This window comes from Perca fluviatilis, chromosome 23 (assembly GCF_010015445.1).
Source record: "Perca fluviatilis chromosome 23, GENO_Pfluv_1.0, whole genome shotgun sequence".
NCBI classification, from domain to species: Eukaryota; Metazoa; Chordata; class Actinopteri; order Perciformes; family Percidae; genus Perca; species Perca fluviatilis.
The window spans coordinates 166,195-180,222 of record NC_053134.1 but is presented as its reverse complement, the minus strand read 5'-3'; the positions used below and the strand labels follow the sequence as shown (position 1 = coordinate 180,222).

At 39.8% G+C, this 14,028-nt stretch overlaps 1 protein-coding gene across 1 annotated transcript; it reads left to right on the top strand.

Moving 5' to 3' along the window:
• The first annotated feature begins 1,216 nt into the window (after positions 1-1,216).
• Positions 1,217-11,446, top strand: calua (calumenin a). The gene is made up of 7 exons (XM_039792337.1): positions 1,217-1,356; positions 3,267-3,498; positions 4,441-4,634; positions 4,775-4,941; positions 5,249-5,309; positions 6,211-6,410; positions 10,862-11,446. The coding sequence occupies exons 2-7, from the start codon at positions 3,275-3,277 to the stop codon at positions 10,964-10,966; spliced, it is 951 nt and encodes a 316-aa protein (XP_039648271.1). The 5' UTR covers positions 1,217-1,356; positions 3,267-3,274; the 3' UTR covers positions 10,967-11,446.
• Positions 11,447-14,028: the final 2,582 nt, after the last annotated feature.

Sequence of the window (14,028 nt, the reverse complement as noted above, 5' to 3'; positions counted from 1 at the left end):
AATCACATACTGTCACTGTTTGTCTCCATATCTTCTATATTAAAGATGTCATTCTTATTTTAGTTCATAGGCTACCTCTTTATTATTATTATTATTATTATTTATTATTTGTTTGTTGACTTTTTTCATCTGGACTGTTGCTGACTGTTATTATTAATATCATTAATATTATATTATTATTATTATTACCTGGACTGTTGCTGACTTTGCTGTCACTGAATGTAACATCTGGGGATCAATAAAGGTTTATTTAAACACCTTTAGGTGACAAAACATTGGAATTTACCTGAATGAAGTGGATGATATATATATATATATCTCTGTCTGTTCTCTGTTATCATGAACCATATTTAGTAGTGTTAGATGTGAGGACGTGGCAGGACGCAGCTGTTAGACTCTCTTTCTACTGCCATTGGTCCACATGCGGCCAGCAGCCAATCAGAAGCGGGGATGGTGGCTGAGCCATAGATAGATAGACGTAGTCCACTGCGCTTCATCGGAGCGATGCGTCGCTCCGGCGGCCATCTTGGGACGGACACGCCGCTCCCTCGTAATGCATGTGTGTCTAACAGACAGGTTTATCCACAACGCAAATCATCATCTCTCGAATTTAGATTAATTTGCTTTGCTCCAAATGTCAGATATGTATTTATGATACATGATTGACTGGGTTACATTAGAAATGCGGGTTTTCAAAGCAAAGATAAAGCAGTGTAGATAATAGCAGTCATATCATTTAAAGAGGTTATATAAACTGTTGTTATGAAGGGAGAGATTTTCTGTCCCAGGCTGTAAACAGCAGTTGATTCTGCTGTGAAGTTTGGATGTTTTAACATTAGCATCTTACTACTGAAATAACAAATACTTTTCCTGACACAAGCTTTCTATTAGTTTAAAAGAAGGATTAACGTTTCCTCTTGTCATATTACATTCCACACGTTCCTAAAAGCAAAATATTGTAAAACTCCTCTTTCATCTTTCTCAAATGTTATTCCATGTTGCTTATTTGGCTTTTATTTCTCATGAACATCCAAAAGCAACACAAAGTGTTTTTCTCTGAGCCTTTATGTGGAGAACGGTCACATGTCCGTCCTAAGATGGCGGCGCACACACGCATCTCACAGGACGGAGGCCGTATCCACGTGGAAAGCCGAGCCCTCTGAAGTCATCAAACGAGCGCAAGCGCTTGCTGAAGTGGACCAATCAAACCGGAAGAAGTGATGCAGGCGGCAGTGGATTGGCTGAGGCGGGACGGCAACGGTTCAGCGGGGATGGGTGTGTGATGGTCGGAGAAGAGAAGAGAGAGAGAGACGGTGAAATCACGGTGAGAGTCCAGGTGCTCCGACACACACACAGGTAAGACATCAGCTTTTTGTGTTTACTGTCATGCAGACTGCGTGATGACGTCTATGTCTGCTGGTATTCAAGTTGAACTGCGTCATTGCATCATTTATTATTACTATTAACTAACAGACAGACAGACAGAAGGACAGAGCAGTGAGAAAGTGTCAAACAGCAACCAGTTAGCCTAACATTGCCTATCTGTATGTATGTATCTATATGTATGTATGTCTATGTAGGCTATCTGTATGTATATAGGTGTATGTATGTATGTATGTATGTAGCTATCTGTATGTATGTATGTGTATGTATGTCTATGTAGGCTATCTGTATGTATGTATCTGTATGTGTATGTATGTATCTGTATACATACACATGTATGTGTATAAAGTTGTATATGTGTTGTTTCTGTATGTATATGTATGTGTAAAGTGGTATATGTGTTTTTCTGTATGTATGTATCTGTATGTATATGTATAAAGTGTAGGGCTGCTCCCTCTTAGTCGATTAGTCATGTTTGATGCTTTTTTCATGCTGAATGACTTATGTCCAAGAAACGTAAGAGCACATCTCTGGTAAACACAAGAATTAAGGGTTGACATTTTACCTTATAGATATCACCGTGAAACCTACTTTGATTACCTTCATTAAGGCAATTATTTGTTGTATTACACGTTTTCTGAAATGTTGTGTTTAAATATGCAAAGGAGGTCATTATCTTATTCAATATATGCATCCTTTTGCATGACTCTTTACGGAGAAACTCAGATTTACAGATCTGTCGATTAAATCAACTAATCGATTAGTCGGTACAACTGAATAAGTGTTAGTCGACTAAGAATTTCTTCAATCGAGCATAGCCCTAATAAAGTGGTATATGTGTATGTATATTATGTATAAAGTTGTATATGTGTTGTTTCTGCTTGCTGACACAGCTTCCCGTTCAGTTCCATCAGTGTGTGTTCCTGTAGTTTTCTCTCTGTAATAAAGTCAGATCCATCAGGATGGAAGTACCCAGATTACTTTGGTAGAAGTATCAGTACTGTGAAAAGTACATAATAATTACAAGGAAAAATATTAGTGAAAATGTGCTTCAGGTGTTTGGATAGGTCAGGAGCACTTTACAGTACAGTCCTTAAAAAGTCCAAGCATGCTTTGTGGCTTGTTGTGTTTTACACATTTCCATGAATCATGGATGTGTTGATGACATAAATGAGGAAATATTAGAGGACTTAAGGAGACGTGGTGTTGAACTACGTTGGGATTGGACACTCCAGGAGGAAGGGGCACAACAGGAACAGGTGGTGCGTTTGGAGGCAGCTGCAGCAATCCTCTCCAGACTTGAGGAGATGCGCCCGAGAGGCCGCAGCAACATCGCCACCCGGCCAAGACGGGCATTTATTACTTTGCTGCATCCCGGACAGCTCCCGCTGGCGTGCGCCAGGCAAATCTGCCATCATAATAGCAATCCGCCATGGAACAAGCGCGCCTGCTCTTAAAGGGAATGTGAGATGACGCTCTGATTGGTTTATTGCACGTTACGACCAAACCACACCTAACTACTTCAGACCAACCCATTTTAGATTTGCGTCGGGTGCAAGAGTCATTCATCCCGCCGGTATCATAGATCCGCCCACAAAGCTACTTGCATTTCACGTTTTGATACCTGCGTTTCAGATCGTTAACATAGGGCCCTAAATGTTGGAATGTAATGTTTCCATCTTTTGTTAAATGAGATCATTCTGGTTCTGATTGCTTCGGTCTGACAGTTATCGGATCAAATACAGCAGCATGGATGAGTTTAATGGTTTAATATGAATATCTCCCATGTGTTGTCAGTTATCAGAAAGGTTTAATATGAATATCTCTCATTTGTTCTCAGATAGCAGAAAGGTTTAATATGAGTTTTTGTCTTTGGTTTTCAGTTCTCAGGATGATTCGTGCGTTGGTGGTGTTGCTGTGCTTCGTCCTGTGCGTGGTCTATGCCAGCAGTAAACCCACAGAGAAGAAGAGTCGAGTCCACGAAGAAGAACCTCTCAGCCGCCTCCAACACGACGACAACAAGAACTACGACTACGACCACGAAGCTTTCCTGGGCCAAGACGAGGCCAAAACCTTCGAGCATCTCCCGCCAGAGGAGAGCAAACGGAGGCTCGGGTCAGTCCCTGTAATATTACTATATACACAGATATATATACAGATACACAGATATATACAGATATATATACAGATACACAGATATATACATATATATACAGATATATATATACAGATATACACAGATAGGGATACTATCTGATACAGATATATACAGATGGGGTTACTATCTGATACAGATACAGATATATACAGATAGGGTTACTATCTGATACAGATATATACAGATATATACAGATATGTACAGATATATACAGATAGGGTTACTATCTGATACAGATATATACAGATATATACAGATATGTACAGATATATACAGATATGTACAGATATATACAGATATATACAGATATGTATAGATATATACAGATAGGGTTACTACCTGATACAGATATATGCCGATATATACAGATATGTACAGATATATACAAACATTTACAGATATGTACAGATATATACAGATATGTACAGATATATACAGATAGGGTTACTATCTGATACAGATGTGACTGTTTTAGCTCCAACCCTCAACGAATCTGAATGCAAACGATGCCAACCCTAACCCTAACTCCCCAACCCTAACCCAACCAAGCTAATGCTGCATACCGATCTTAGCGTCCTCGGCCCAAATGGTTCGGGTGTCTGACCAATAAATACATAATTATTTTCATTTCTTTGTTCCCATGGAAACATCCCGTGCAACAAGTTCTGGCAGTTTCTTTAGTTAACACACCGCACAAGGTTTTTTTAAGGGGATTTTATTAATTCAGGGACACAAAGACAATAACACCCCAGCAAATTAGGGTTTACAATATAAATATATTCATGTTTTCACTAAATCAATGTTAGACGCTGAAGTTATTTGTAATGCGAGTGTGTGTGTGTGTGTGTCTACTGTGTGTGTGTGTGTGTGTGTGTGTGTGTGTGTGTGTGTGTCAGCAGCATCATCGTGAATAAAATGGACAGGAACAAAGATGGTTTTATCTCTGAAGAGGAGCTGAAGGATTGGATCAAATCGGCTCAGAAGAAACACATTTACGACAGCGTGGAGCATCAGTGGAAAGACTTTGACGTTAACGGGGACGGTCTGATCAGCTGGGAGGAGTACAAGAACGTCACGTACGGGAGTTACCTGGGTACACAAACTCTCCTCTGCTCTCTGATTGGTTCTGTGATTGATTCCTCTGCTCTCTGATTGGTTCTGTGATTGACTCCTCTGCTCTCTGATTGGTTCTGTGATTGATTCCTCTGCTCTCTGATTGGTGTGCTCTAACAGAAGACCCTCAGACGGACACAGAATATAACTACGATCAGATGATGTCGAGGGACGAGAGACGCTTCCGAGTCGCAGACACAAACGGAGATCTGATGGCAGACAAGCACGAGTTCTCAGCTTTCCTTCATCCTGAAGATCACCAGCACATGAAGGACATCGTGGTGCAGGTGAGACAAAGACACATTTATCTACTAAATATACACATTTATTTACTAAATATACACATTTATTTACTAAATATACACATTTATTTACTAAATATACAAGGAAATCATACTGAGATAATGAGGAATGTTAGCAGTGTGACTGATTAAGGAGTAACCAGCTGAACCTAGTCAAACAGATACATGGTGCTGGGACGATGGAGAGAGACTCTGATGCTGACAGCTGGGAGAGACTGGCCAGACCTGATGTCACTGATGTGATGTCACTGACATGACGTGATGTCACTGATGTGTTTTCTCCCTGTTGCAGGAAACGATGGAAGACATCGACAAGAACGGAGACGGTTTCATCGACCTGAAGGAGTACATCGGTAAGATCTCTGTCAGGTGTTTGATGCTCTCTGACGTGACGAGCAAACACGGAGGTTGCTGAGCCGTACCGAGAGCTAACACCTATGGCGAGCTAACTCGTTTGGCAAGCAATCACGTACGGCGAGCTAACACGTACGGCGAGCTAGCACGTACGGCGAGCTAACACATAAGACGAGCTAACACGTAAGACGAGCTAACATGTACGGTGAGCTAACACGTACGGCGGGCTAACACGTACGGTGAGCTAACACGTACGGTGAGCTAACACGTACGGCGAGCTAACACGTATGGCGAGCTATGAATAGGTCCTGAGCATGTGTGTGTTTCTCAGGCCTGTGTGTAGTGATTTCTAACAGAGTGTAAATTGTAATTTACATGTAATTGTGTTTCTCACACACACACTTCCAGTTTGTCTTCCAGTGTTTCTCACATACACACTTCCAGTTTGTCTTCCAGTGTTTTTCTGATACACACTTCCAGTTTGTCTTCCAGTGTTTCTCACACACACACTTACTGTTTGTCCTCCAGTGTTTCTCAGATACACACTTCCAGTTTGTCCTCCAGTGTTTCTCTGATCCACACTTCCAGTTTGTCTTCCAGTGTTTCTCACACACACACTTCCAGTTTGTCTTCCAGTGTTTCTCTGATACACACTTCCAGTTTGTCTTCCAGTGTTTCTCAGATACACACTTCCAGTTTGTCTTCCAGTGTTTCTCAGATACACACTTCCAGTTTGTCTTCCAGTGTTTCTCACACACAAACTTCCAATTTGTCTTCCAGTGTTTCTCAGATACACACTTCCAATTTGTCTTCCAGTGTTTCTCAGATGCACACTTCCAGTTTGTCTTCCAGTGTTTCTCAGATACACAGAGTAAATAACTGTTTCCTCTCTGTCTGCAGGCGACATGTACACGTCAGACGGAGAGGAAGAAGAGCCAGAGTGGGTCGCCACCGAGCGACAGCAGTTCTCTGAGTTCAGAGACAAAAACAACGACGGAAAGATGGACAAAGAAGAAACTCTGGACTGGATTCTTCCCTCTGATTATGACCACGCTGAAGCCGAGGCCAAACACCTGATGCACGAGGCCGACGCCAACCACGTGGGTTTTGACCTGTCTACTACAGTTATATATATATATATATATATATATATATACACAGTACAGGCCAAACGTTTGGACACACCTTCTCATTCAATGCGTTATTATTTTCATGACTATTTCATTGTAGATTCTCACTGAAGGCATCAAAACTATGAATGAACACATATGGAATTATGTACTTAACAAAAAAGTGTGAAATAACTGAAAACATGTCTTATATTTTAGATTCCTCAAAGTAGCCACCCTTTGCTTTTTTGATAGCGCTGCAAACCCTTGGTGTTCTCTCAATGAGCTTCATGAGGTAGTCACCTGAAATGGTTTTCACTTCACAGGTGTGCCTTGTCAGGGTTAATCAGTGGAATTTTTTCCCTTATTAATGGGGTTGGGACAATCAGTTGTGTTGTTCAGAAGTCAGGTTGATACACAGCCGACAGCCCTATTGGACAGCTGTTAGAATTCATATTATGGCAAGAAACAATCAGCTAAGTAAAGAGAAACGAGTGGCCATCATTACTTTAACAAATGAAGGTTAGTCAGTCTGGAAAATTGCGAAAACTTTGAATGTGTCCCCAAGTGCAGTCGCAAAAACCATCAAGCGCTACAACGAAACTGGCTCACATGAGGACCGCCCCAGGAAAGGAAGACCAAAAGCCACCTCTGCTGCTGAGGATAAGTTCATCCGAGTCACCAGCCTCAGAAATCGCAAGTTAACAGCAGCTCAGATTAGAGACCAGGTGAATGCCACACAGAGTTCTAGCAGCAGACACATCTCTAGAACAACTGTTAAGAGGAGACTGCACGAATCAGGCCTTCATGGTCAAGTAGCTGATAGGAAACCACTGCTAAGGAGAGGCAACAAGCAGAAGAGATTTGTTTGGGTCAAGAAACACAAGGAATGGACATAAGACCAGTGGAAATCTGTGCTTTGGTCTGATGAGTCCAAATTTGAGATCTTTGGTTCCAACCGCCATGTCTTTGTGCGACGCAGAAAAGGTGAACGGATGGATTCTACATGCCTGGTTCCCACCATGAAGCATGGAGGAGGAGGTGTGATGGTGTGGGGGTGCTCTGCTGGTTACACTGTTGGGGATTTATTCAAAATTGAAGGCATACTGAACCAGCATGGCTACCACAGCATCCTGCAGCAACATGCCATCCCATCCGGTTTGCAAACCTCCAGGCTGTGTAAGGGCTATTTGACCAAGAAGGAGAGTGATGGAGTGCTGCGCCAGATGACCTGGCCTCCACAGTCACCGGACCTGAACCCAATTGAGATGGTTTGGGGTGAGCTGGACCGCAGAGTGAAGGCAAAAGGGCCAACAAGTGCTAAGCATCTCTGGGAACTCCTTCAAGACTGTAGGAAAACCATTTCAGGTGACTACCTCTTGAAGCTCATCAAGAGAATGCCAAGAGTGTGCAAAGCAGTAATCAGAGCAAAGGGTGGCTACTTTGAGGAATCTAAAATATAAGACATGTTTTCAGTTATTTCACACTTTTTGTTAAGTACATAATTCCATATGTGTTCATTCATAGTTTTGATGCCTTCAGTGAGAATCTACAATGTAAATAGTCATGAAAATAAAAAGGAAACGCATTGAATGAGAAGGTGTGTCCAAACGTTTGGCCTGTACTGTGTGTGTATATATATATATATATATATACATATATATATACATATATACATATATATATACATACATATATATATATATATATATATATATGTATGTATGTATGTATATATATATATATATGGTGTGTATGTATATGTATATATGTATATATATATATATATATATATATATATATATATATATATATATGTATATATATGTATATATGTGTAGTAGTTATTAACAGGTATATATATATACTACCGGTCAAAGGTTTTAGAACAGCCCAATTTTTTTTTGTTTTTTATTGAAATTTTAACAGTTCAAGTCCAATGAATAGCTTGAAATAGCACAAAGGTAAGTGTTGAACTGCCTGAGGTTAAAAAAAAAAAATTTATGAAAAATAATGTACAGTTCACAATTTTACAAAAAGGCCTTTTTCAGGGAACAAGAAATGGGTAAACAACGTAAAGCTGTTCTGCAGCAATGGAGGTTGATCAAGCTTTGAAAGTTGGTGCTACCAATTCCCACAGGTGTTCACACTTGTCTGGATTACTTACAACCCCCTCTGTTTGTCTAAAAGTATTGTTGGAACACACTGTGGTACCGTACCCTCGTGAGCATTATTTGAACAGTATTGTACTGCAGAAAGTAGTGTGTTGCTATAAAAATGGCGGGAATTAATTAATTAACAATGGAAGAGAGACAGACCATCATAACACTTAAAGTGATGGTTCGGAGTAATTCACCCTAGGGTCCTTTGCACCATAACCTCGAGCCAAACACCCCCCCCAGAAGCTTTTTTCACCTGGGTCGAACATTGGGAGAGTTAGCGTAGAGTAGCGTTATCAGCTGAATAGCTTAGCGCAGGGGCTAATGGACCCACATTTGTATCTCGTAAGTTACCCCACTAATAATGCCCGAAATTATACCAAACGTCTACAAGTAGTACAAATAGGTTATGCTCTCATAAAACGATGGATTGGAAAGTTTGTAAGTACACCAGAAGTTTATGTAAATAACACTTGCCTGCTGGCTTCTGCTCTCTGCTGTTGTTGTTGTTGCTGCTGTAAGACGAGTGCTTAGGGACGTCTACAAATTACAACACCGAAAAGAGATGCAACAAAAATATTTTTTAATTTAACTTATTTTTTAAAGTAAGTGCTGTAGTATAACTAGCAGGAGACAAGTAATAATTGAGGTAAGTTTGGAGACATTACCTTATTTAATCATTAAATTAATAAATATTTTTGTTGTAACTCTTTTCGGTGTATTAATTTGTAGACGGCCTAATCGTCTAACTGCAGGTAGCAGCAGCAGCAGCAACAGAGAGCTGAAGAGAGCAGGCAAGTGTTCATAAACTTCTGGTGTACTTACAAACTTTCCAATCCACTCGTTAGAGTATAACCTATTTTACTACTTGGACGTTGGTTCACGGCATTTGTGGGTAATTGCAAGATGGGTCCATTAGCCTCGCTATCATCTTCAGCTGATAACATCTACTAACTCTCTGACGTAAACTCTGGTGATTTTCAGGGGTCATGGTGCAAAGGACCCTAGGGTGAATTACTCCGAACCATCACTTTAAGAATGTTGGTCTTTCCTACAGAGAAATTGCGAAGAAAGTCAAGGTGTCAGTGAGTACAGTATTCTTCACCATCAAAAGGCACTTAGAAACTGGGGGAAACTCTGACAGGAAGAGGTCTGGCAGACCCAAAGCCACAACAGAATCAGAAGACAAGTTTCTGAGAGTCAACAGCTTGCGTGATAGGCGGCTCACAGGACAACAGCTTCAAGCACAGCTTAATAGTGGTGGTAATAAGAAGTCTCAGTTTCAACTGGAAAGAGAAGACTTGGAGCTGCAGGTTTGATAGGTCCAGTTGCAGCAAGAAAGCCATTGCTAAGACATCAGAATAAGAAAAAGAGGCTTGCCTGGGCCAAGAAACATCGTCAATGGACTACTGAAGACTGGAAGAAGGTGTTATGGACTGATGAATCAAAATTGAAATCTTCAGTTCATCACGCAGGATTTTTGTGCGCCGTCGAGTAGGCGAAAGGACGGTTCCTCAGTGTGTGACATCAACTGTCAAACATGGAGGAGGAAGCGTGATGGTCTGGGGCTGTTTTGCTGGATCCAGGGTCGGTGATTTGTACAGAGTGAAAGGCACCCTGAACCAAAACAGCTACCACAGCATTTTACAGCGCCATGCAGTACCCTCTGGTATGCGTCTAGTTGGTCAGGGGTTCATCCTACAGCAAGATAATGACCCAAAACATAAGTCCAAGCTATGCCAGAACTACCTTAGCAAAAAGACCAAGATGGTAAGCTTAAAAACATGGAGTGGCCAGCACAGTCACCAGACTTAAACCCCATTGAGCTGGTTTGGGATGAACTGGACAGAAAAGTGCCACACATTTATGGGAACTTCTGCAACAGAGTTGGGAAGAACTTTCTGAAGAATATTTGATTTCCATTGTAGAAAGAATGCCACGAGTGTGTTCAGCTGTTATATCTGCCAAAGGGGGCTACTTTGAGGAGTCAAACATTTAGAATACATTTTGGTTTATTAATTGATTCCATGATTTCTTTTTTAACTTAAATTGTTCATTTGTTCTATTCTTTCATTTCAGAGTACAATAAGACATTGAACTGCATGAATTTCAATAAAAACCTGGAAAAATTGTGGTGTTCTAAAACTTTTGAGCAGTAGTGTGTGTATATATATATATATATATATATATATATATATATATATATATATATATATATATATATATATATATATATATATATATATATATACCTGTTAATCACTACTTTTATGGTTCTTTCAGGATGGAAAACTCACCAAAACTGAAATCCTGAACAAATACGAGACGTTTGTTGGGAGTCAGGTGACGGACTTCGGGGAGGCATTACTACGACACGACGAGTTCTGAACATCAGATTTTACTGTTTTTAGAGAAAATTTATTTTGTAATCCTACAGAAAGTATTTTAATAACTTTGAGTTGTGGGTTCCAAACGTTGAGACTTGTGTAACATCCAAAAACGTCTTCCAGCTCAGTTTGATCTTTTTATAATATTCACTTTTTAGGACTTCATGTTCCGTCCATGTTTGGTTTCCTTCTCTTGTTAAAGTTTTCTCTTGTTAAAACAGTTTTTATTTTTACATGTTCTGCTTTCATTCCTGGTTCTGAGGCCACCCACCTTCCACGTTTAGACAAGAGACAGTTCAGAACTTTAACTAGAGAATCAAGTAGAGGAATCTGAAAAACAATCATCTTTTATCATTTATTATATATGTTAGATCATTATCACTGTTTCAGTTTGTCTTGAATTTGCACAGCGACAGGTAGTCAGTCCTTCATATTCTGGACTTTTACAGCCTGTTCATCATTAAACATTTCAAATTGAAAAGTTGTTTGTGTGTTTGTGTTGAGTGGACGGAGCCTTTAACAGGTGGACTTCAGCCTAGACATCAGAGCTAAATTATGGCTGAATGATTCTTGCCTGTGCCTTAATGTTAAAAAGACTGTATCAATGTTTTTTAGTAAACCTAAAACAACCGTGGCCACAGTAAAAGTTTGCTTGGGTGGACATGAATTAGTTAATGTTGAGGAATTTAAATATTTGGTTGGAGTGTTAATAGACTCAAAATTATCCTTTAAAAAACACGTTAAAAAAGTAGTGAAAACGGTAAATGTTAATATACGGAATTTTAGACATATTCGTACATCATTAACGGATATAGCAGCGATTACATTCCTGCATTCTATGATACTAGCTCATATTGAGTACTGTATCACTAGTTGGTTCTATACGAGTCATGCAGCTATTGGGCCAATTGAAGTATGCTACAAAAGAGCTTTGAAAATATTAGACAAGAAACCTTCGTCATATCACCATTGTCAAATTTTAGATAAATATAAATTTTTAAATTTTGTTAATTTCAAATTATTTAAATAAGCCTGCCTAATCTACAAGGTTATACATGGTTTGGCGCCTCCACCATTGAGCGATTTTATAAAACAAAAGTCTAGCAGTGTTGCTGGGTCTCGAGTGACTAGAGCCACTATGAGAGGTGATTGTGAATTGGCATTTAGGCGGACCACCTTTTCACAGAACGTCCTGTCATATCAGGGAGTGAGTTTCTGGAATAGCATTCCACTGTCAGTGAGGGAAAGCACAAGTCTTTCTATCTTTAGGAGTCATTTAAAAGTGTGGTTGAGGGACATACAAACATGTTATCATGTTTAGTTAATCACTATATATCAGACTTAAAACAGAGTTAGTGTATTATAAAAAGGGACACAATTATTAGTGCAATATGGGTTGTGCAATAAGTGTCAGTATAACATGGGTTGTGCTATAGGGGTCAGTGTAATGTTGGTCAGTGCAACATAGAATGGTGTAATATGGATCAGTGTAATATCAGGACAGTTTGTGGTTTGTTCACTATAGTCAATGCTTTCCTGTTTTCTATATGTCCCTTGTTGTCCACTCTTGTTGTTATTGTTTGTTCTAACATGATGTGATCACTGTTCTTGTCCTTGTCTCTTTGTATATAGTCTGCATATAGTGTCTCTGTATGTATTTATTAATTTGTGTGTAACACCAACCTGCCAGGGGGTCTGCAGATGGAAATTAGCCTAAGGCTATAATCTGGCATATTTACATTTGTGAAAATGTTCATTAATATGTATTGTCCCCTTTTTCTTTCAAATAAATAAATAATTACACAGACACCAAGGCTATGTTCACACCACAAGTCTGAATGCTTAATTCAGATTTTTTTGCTCAGATCTGATGTTTTGTTTGGCTGTTCACATGACCTTTTAAAATGTGGCCTATATCAGATTCCAGTGTGAACTGTTTGTGGTTTCGAACTGACCCGCATGCCCAAAAGATCAATACCAATGACATCAGACGCAGCATGCTGTGCTCTAAAGTTAGGGAGGTCATGGAGGAAGGAAGCATTTTGGCTTTTATTTCTAAAGGTTTGTCCCTGTTCTTCCATTTCATTTACTATCTTTTCAAAAATGGAGCAGTTACGGTATGATCCTTGTAGATTTGATTGAATTGAAGTATCTCCCCACACACTAATGAGGTCTAACACCTCCCTCCATCTTGCTCCATCACTGTTCTCCATGTTGTAGACTTAAGCCCTATTCGCACGGGATAAGTATTACCTGGTGACCTCCAGTCATTTGTAATAATTGCAGAGGTTGTCTGTGATCTTAATACCGTGTGAATCGGTCATGTCTGTAATTTGTAAAGTAATAATTCCCCCGCAAATGACCTACCATATTTCGCCGAAAACGGAGGTCCTGTGATAATATTAGTCCCGTGCGAATCGGCATCTCTGATTTGTCCAGGATTTGGCGGGGCTTTTTTGTTTTTTCAAGGTACCTAATTCCTTCTTTTGCGCCTTTTTATCCATCTTTTGCGAAGAATGGAGGGTGCGTTGGAGTGTTTTGACAGTGTTTTGGATGCTGGGTCATGTCGCTATACATCATATACAATTTGCAGAAAGAGAAAGATGAAAACCACCACAAGTGCGAAGACAAAAAGAATGATTAGATGGCGATGGATGACATGTATAGCAGCATGCGGTAAATATATTTTTTATGTTATCATAAATCTAGAGATAACGACAAGACATCTCCAAGCAATAGCTTATCAAAAATAATGCACAATCAAGCGAGGGGGCTCACTTCATAATTAGAGGTTAATGTTACAGATAAATCAAGCGTAAAGCTTGAGCTAATAGATTTTAACCTGGTGAAATGTTTAGTTTTATCCATCTAACCGGACCCTGCATGACACCACCCGGAGAAAAAAGTGAGAGAAAGAAAAAGGAGAGGTCGCAGTTCGGACGATGACTGACTACCCGGTTGAGATTGTGTGTGTGTGTGTCCTCGAGATCTGACCACACACAAACACACATAGCAGAGCTACCCACACCCATGTTTCTACTGTTGCTTAATGTCAGTAAATTC

Excerpts from the sequence above, each read along its gene's own strand:
- calua (XM_039792337.1), top strand. The coding sequence starts at position 3,275 with ATGATTCGTGCGTTGGTGGTGTTGCTGTGCTTCGTCCTGTGCGTGGTC. Across the intron at positions 5,310-6,210 it reads CGACCTGAAGGAGTACATCG|GCGACATGTACACGTCAGAC; the intron begins GTAAGATCTCTG and ends CTCTGTCTGCAG. Across the intron at positions 6,411-10,861 it reads ACGAGGCCGACGCCAACCAC|GATGGAAAACTCACCAAAAC; the intron begins GTGGGTTTTGAC and ends TGGTTCTTTCAG.